The sequence below is a fragment of the Phaethon lepturus genome, unplaced genomic scaffold, assembly GCF_000687285.1.
Source record: "Phaethon lepturus isolate BGI_N335 unplaced genomic scaffold, ASM68728v1 scaffold57075, whole genome shotgun sequence".
NCBI classification, from domain to species: Eukaryota; Metazoa; Chordata; class Aves; order Phaethontiformes; family Phaethontidae; genus Phaethon; species Phaethon lepturus.
The window spans coordinates 1-6,571 of NW_010543773.1; the positions used below are offsets into that span (position 1 = coordinate 1).

General features: G+C 46.0%; 1 protein-coding gene across 1 annotated transcript in view; it reads left to right on the forward strand.

Annotated features, from left to right (window-relative positions):
* Positions 1 to 378: 378 nt before the first annotated feature.
* TBL3 (transducin (beta)-like 3) overlaps positions 379 to 6,571 on the forward strand; it is a 6,828-nt gene continuing 635 nt past the window's right edge. The window contains exons 1-11 of the mRNA XM_010288434.1: positions 379 to 594; positions 973 to 1,114; positions 1,580 to 1,638; positions 2,178 to 2,281; positions 2,947 to 3,097; positions 3,242 to 3,472; positions 4,246 to 4,316; positions 4,735 to 4,891; positions 5,298 to 5,356; positions 5,834 to 5,937; positions 6,172 to 6,243. Coding sequence (XP_010286736.1) covers positions 379 to 594; positions 973 to 1,114; positions 1,580 to 1,638; positions 2,178 to 2,281; positions 2,947 to 3,097; positions 3,242 to 3,472; positions 4,246 to 4,316; positions 4,735 to 4,891; positions 5,298 to 5,356; positions 5,834 to 5,937; positions 6,172 to 6,243 — 1,366 coding nt within the window. The remainder of the gene's footprint in view (positions 595 to 972; positions 1,115 to 1,579; positions 1,639 to 2,177; positions 2,282 to 2,946; positions 3,098 to 3,241; positions 3,473 to 4,245; positions 4,317 to 4,734; positions 4,892 to 5,297; positions 5,357 to 5,833; positions 5,938 to 6,171; positions 6,244 to 6,571) is intronic.

Genomic DNA, 6,571 nt, shown 5'->3' on the forward strand with positions numbered 1-6,571 from the left:
TCTTTTCCAACCTTAATGATTCTGTGACTTTACTGAAGACACTGCATGCCATTTTTCCTGGGATGTGTTCTTTGTGTGGCAGAAGCCTTGGGCTGAACTCTGAGGGCTGGAGAGCAGAGCCTTCTCCTGCATCCTCTGGCACTAGTGGATGAGCAGGATTGATCAGGCGTGCTGTGGAATTTTAGTTATGTATGTTTTCAAGCTGCAAAAAAGTTTGATTTGGACTGAAGAGGAAAACTTTGTGGCCCTTTATGCCACGTGGATCTCTTTACAGTCCTGCCTTAAAGCTGCATAGCTTTTTCCAGTAGACAAGGCCAGGGTTTGGTTTATATTCTTTGGAGAATCACTGTCTGAAACAGTGGCTCTGACAGATAATTTATGTCATCATCTTTGTCAGGCATCCTGAAAGTTTGGGAAGTTGCCACAGCTGCTTGTGTATACACCCAGCCTGTGCCCTTTGAGTCGAAGGAGGAGGCCAGCGAGCGCAGTCTCACTCAGTGCATGCTTGTGCCCGAGAGAAATGAGATTGTCACGGTGTCTGTGGAACACAACATTGTTTTATATGACGCTCAAACTCTTCATCTCAAGAAGCAGGTAATGACCCTTAGCCTCCCTTTTCCTCTTCCTTTATCCATGCTTGAGGATCAGCTCTGTTACTAGTGAAAGCTTTGTCCAGGGGTGTCCTCCTCTCTTGCCTACACTTGAACTCTTCCTCGGTTACAAGCCAGAAAGCACTTTCACTGGTGGGGTTGTTTGGAGGAATATTGCACAGACACAAACATAAGAAAAGGAAAGCAGAACAGGCTGAGCCAGAAAATCCCTTCCGTGCTCCAGCTTATGTCTAGTGAGATTTTTACATGCAGCATTACGTGAAAGGCAACGGTGATGCAGCCTCAGCGTGTGATGCCATCTGGTACTTCTCTAGCCAGCTGACTTGTCCCTGTTAAACTGTTTCTCTTCTGCCATCCTCAGCTTGCAGGTTACAACGATGAGGTTCTGGACGTGAAGTTCCTTGGGCCCAGTGATTCTCACATTGTCGTGGCTACCAACAGCCCTCAGCTGAAAGTGTTTGAACTGGCAACATCACACTGCCAGATCCTCTACGGCCACACAGGTTTGTGGTCAGCTCTGACATGGGTGGGTGGGAGACGTGCAAGTATTTCTTTATCCAGCTTCTCTCACAACTCTTATGTGGACACACGGTCCTTGAGTTCTCCCTGCAACAGCATCGCAACAGGTTTTTGAAGTTGTGTGGAGAAAGGATATATTATGCTGTCCTGGTTTTGCAAACGCTAGTTTTCTTTTTCCATGTCTGTCAGTTCAGTCCCTTTCGCTACCAGTGAAATCAATTTAAATTGGAGCTAAAGATGCAGATACATGAGTGCAGTTTTGTGGCTGCAAGTGACAGACTTGCACCAATGCCAAAAGCAGCCAGTCATGCCGTAGTGAGCGTGGATATGTTCCTGAGTGTCCCAAACCCATCCCCGGTCAGTAAGCAGTGGACTCATTAATTCACACATTTCTGTTGTCCTGTTTCGGTATTATTTTGCTTTCAGCTGTTTTTTCTTCTTCTGTTTAGAAACAATTCTTGCTTTGGATGTCTTCAGAAAAGGCCTGATGTTTGTCAGCTGTGCTAAGGTGTGTTAGTTTTCTTCATTTAATGAAACTCGTAATGTCTAGTGGTTTTTACGGGCACAGTTGTCGTATTCCTTTTTGGTGATCCAGGAAGGGATTTTGTCCAGACAGAATTCCTCTCTGCTACATCCCCCAAATATAAGATTCTTTCACTATCCCTTTTTAATGTTGTCCCTGGGGAAATGTGATTGATTATATTTTATTAGCCTTAAAGGAGATGTCTCATTCTCCAAGCATCTTGCTCTTGCATTAGAGTTCAGAGATGTCATTGGTGTGAGACTGATGGGGAGCTGCGTGCAAAAAGTGTCTTGGAAGAAAAGGTGCCGACTGCCCTGATGCACCCAGAAACAAACCTCGACGCTGGGATCCCAGACTGCAGTGCACGGTGTTTGGCTGTGTCTGCCCTCGCCTGCTCGGACAAATGCAGGCAAAGGCTCAAGCTTGAGAATAAGTGAATAATCAGGCTCACGGATATGGTGACTGCATGGGGAACTGATCACTTGTCAAAAAAACACAGCAGATTATGTCCTCTTCCATTACAGGACAAAAGCCTTAGAGTCTGGCGGATGAACAAAGATGGAAGGGTGATCTGCGTCGCCCAAGGATTGGGCCATGCGAATGGGGTAGGCGCAGTCTCTTGCTCAAGGTAATAAAAATTGGGCAAAGGTTTCCCTTTGCAAGCATGAACCATGGCTGCTCTGGTGATCCTCAGGGTGAATGTTTTGGTGGATGCCTGCCTTTGAGCATGCTGTTTCTTATTCCTGGTTGCAGCTTGCCATGGTGCTCTGAGTTTGTAGGAAGGATGATTAATTTTTTTTTGGATGCACATCTGTCTCTCCATAAGTTGTGAAGTTCGCATTTCTTTGTCAAACTCCCGCTTGCCTTAAAGAGCAGCAGCTGGATAAGTTTTCAGATAAAGCTTGAGTGATCTGGTGAGGGAGGTTGGGGAATGAAGGGAATGTGTCTGTTAAGGTGCCTGCTGGAATAGCATGTCTGTTTATCAGCTCTTCACCTTTCTTCGTGCTGCCCAACGTCTGGAAGCCCAGCTTGCCTGTTCGAGAGCTGCACTATACCTTTGTAAAGCAAGAGAGCTAGCAGTGCTGTTGGCTAATGTCTGAATTGCTGGAGGCTATCCCAGGGACCTAAGTAAAATGAAAGACAGCTTGAAAAAACATTAAAGCACTTTGTTTCACATCCCAGCAGAGTGACTGAATGTGTGTAGATCCTAGTAGGGGAGGAGAAGGCCTTTTTTTCTGTGCAGGGGAAGCCACTGCTTTGCTTCCTTACACTTGACATTTTTACTCCTTTCAGACTGAAGGAAAGCTTCATAGTATCCAGCAGCCAGGACTGCACAATCAAGATCTGGAATATCCCGGAATCCCTCACTTCCAAAGCAAAAGCAGCCTTGATCTCTAGTCCAGAAACCCTTCATGCAAAAGTGACTGAGAGGGGTCATGACAAGGTAAAGCCCCACCTGATGTTAGAACATGCTTTTAGTACTTAAGTCTTTCTCTCCTGTGTTGTACCCTACATTTATTACCTTTCTGACAGCCAAAGCAAAGCCTTAAACTGCTTTGCTCTCTCTGTACTTGTGTGACATCTCTAGGACATAAACAGCGTGACAGTTTCTCCGAATGACAAGCTCATTGCCACAGGCTCGCAGGATCGGCTGGCCAAGCTGTGGTCCTGTTCTGATTGCTCTTTGCTGGGTGTCTTCACTGGACATAAGCGTGGAATCTGGTGTGTGCAATTCTCCCCAGTGGATCAGGTCTTGGGCACCTCTTCAGCAGATGGGACCCTGAAGCTTTGGGGTCTTCGGGACTTCAGCTGTTTGAAGGTGATGGGAACTCAGACTGCACCTTGCTGTAGGCAACCCTTGCGTGTTACGGGGATTGATTAAGGCTGCTTTAGAAAAGTGTGTGCTAGTTAGTGTAGGTGAAATGTAGCAACATGGCCATGCTGAAGGAAGAGCTATTCAGGTCTAGCCTTGTTCTCCAGGATCTTGGATCTGCGAGCTGCGTGCAAAGCTCCAGGGCAAGAGCATCTGCACAGTGCTTGTGATCGTTCTTTTCTAGCTAACCAGTGAGCAGCATGGTTGATCATAGGGGGAATATTGAAAGCAAGGTGGCTTTGCCTGACACAGTGGCAGCCATCAAGTTAAAACACACAAGTTTAAATTTTGGACTCACTCTTCATAGAAGAACTATCTCTCCAGACCAGGAATGTTTCACTAAGGTCATGAGAAGGCAGTTGGTAACTCTGCGACGTTCTGCGCAGCAGTGTTACCTCACTGAACAGGTGCTTCGTGTAGTGGCAGGGGAATCAACCTTTTGGGGAGATAGGCTATGCGGTTGGTCTCACCGTTCAGACCATCTGCAGTTTGACCTCAGGCAACAAGTTTTAAGCATGCAGGTTTTTTGAAGAAATGGTATGGGGACAAGTAATTTCCTACTGCCCTTTCAACCTACAGTAGAAGTCCAAGGATAGAGGCTGCTTTTCGGAACTTACCTATTTGGGCTTTAGGAGTAAATATTATCCTCTTGAAAGAGGACTCTCTCAAAAGGCCCGACAACAACTCTAACACTTTTGAGCTTCCTTTCTGTTTTCTAGACCTTTGAAGGTCATGATGCCTCTGTACTGAAGATCATTTTTGTAAGCCGAGGAGCACAACTGCTCAGCAGGTAAGTGCCTACACCAGGAGTCTAGAGGAAGATGTCAAAACTAATCAGAAGAGAAATCTCTTAGCTGATATCAGCAGCAAGAGGGAAGAGTCTTGTGCAGTGGATTTAGTTTTGGAAAGACTGATAGGAAGATGCCATGTTTATGCCAAGCTTTCTGCAGGGGCTAACTTACCTTCCTCTTCTCCAGTTACGCTGTGGATTCTAGTTATCTGCCATGACATTGCTGGGTTGGTGACGTACGCTATGGTTAGGCAGAGCTAAGGGTGCATCTTGCCCTTGACATTTTTGGTTAAATCTGATCCTGTTTGTAAAGCAAACTGGAATGGGACAAGTTCATCTGATACTTGTGGTGGGGCAGAGCGAGAATGGATCTATCCAGTGATTATTTTTTTTGTTGTATTTCTTTTTCTTCCAAAAGTGGTTCTGATGGTCTCTTAAAACTCTGGACAATTAAAACAAATGAGTGTGTGAAAACATTAGATGGTCATGAAGATAAAATCTGGGGTCTTCACTCTAGCAAGCAAGATGATATGGTTGTGACAGCATCCAGTGACTCCTGCATCATGCTGTGGAAGGTACGGTACAGGGTCTTTCTGTGTTTGCTCTCTGGGTTCGTAATCAGAATGCAGCCAGAGAACTCGGGATCCCAGTGGCTTGTTCCTCGCTGTTCCAGCGTGGCACATACTCTCCTCATTTTCTGCACTTTGAAATTGGGTCAGTAAGGCATATCGTGGGATTGAGGGGGTTTTTTGGTCATACTGTGTTTTCCCAGTTGATGATGTAAAAGGAACAGCAGATGGGCTTTAGCAGCCTGCCTGGTGCTGGTGTTCTGAAGGTGGTTTGGAGGGAAGTTGCAAGTTGCTGGATTTTAACACTTAAATTACCTGATCTAGAAACCTTGCTGCAGAAACTGGTCTCCTAATCAATTGACGGCTATATTAAAGCAAGATTTGACAAAGTTATATCCTGTTTTTTTAATAGGATGTAACTGAAATCGAAGAGAAGGAGGCACAAGCTAAACAGGAGGAGCAGATTATGAAGTAAGTTGATCCTGTGCAGTAATGAGCTGTGAAAGGCAAACTCTGAAGCTGTCCACACCTAGAGCCATCCAGCTCCATCTAATCAGAATAGTGCATCATTTAGCTATTTAAAGGCTGTCAAGGCACAGTAGTGTCTTCTACCTTGTAGTTTATCTTCAGCTTCCTCCAAAGCCTTGCTATAACACTGTCAGCTTGACAATTGACTAGTTTCATGTTTATGCACTGCTAAGATAAGCAAAGGTAAAGCACTGAAACCTGCTTTCACTTTCTCGGGCTTCAGCCAGCGCTGAAGGGTTCAGGGAGCCCTTGAATGTGCCAGGGTGATTATCTGCACAATGAGGGCATTGAGGCATTCGTTGGCAAACGGTATTAACTTCTCGGTGCACTGTCATTGCCAAATTGGCTACTTTCCGTACAGCGTTTTTTTCCACCGACCAAATATTTGTCTCACTCTCTTGACCCTGATTTGTTTTCTAGAGAGCAAGAGCTTTCTAACCTGCTTCATGAGAAAAGATACCTCAAAGCTTTAGGGTTGGCAATCTCTCTGGATCGTCCACACACAGTGTTGATGGTGGTCAAAGGTGAGTCCACGCTGTGCTCTGAAGGCAAATATTTTTCTGCCCTCTCTGCTTTCCAGAACATCTCTTCCAGGTAGACAAAGGCTACAAAGTCTAAAAGCCTCGGTTTTCCCTTTGTCTTATGATTCCCATTTTCTGAAGTGAAATCAGCCCTAATAACAAATGGTCTCCCTGCTCTCAGCCCATGGGTGCATGGGCTGGACTCTTCCATGGACTCTTCATTTCTCTTTTCTGCAGCCATCCTCAAGGAAACCGATGGGAGGAAGCACTTGGAAGAGAACATTGTTCGGCTCCGGAAGGATCAGAAAGGTTTGTTGCAACATGGTTTAAGTGATAAAACCTTTCAGGTTAGGGGCTTGTTTTCTCCACTGAAATTGAAAAAAGAGTCTCCAGACTCGGCGCGTACACCGAATTCCCACCACCAAGTGAAGCAGGACTGCTGCCCAGGGCCCGCTTCTTTCTTATGGTGCTACTCGTGATGCACACCAGCAACCGCTCTGAGCTTGCGCGAAGTGGTGCTGTGCGTGAGCGGCTTTGCCACCCCCTTGTTTAGGGTGTCCCTGTGACAGCTCAAGAAACGGTTCGGTGCACAGTTGTCCTGCCCCTCTGGTCTGGTCAGTCGCGGTGTGTGGGAGCT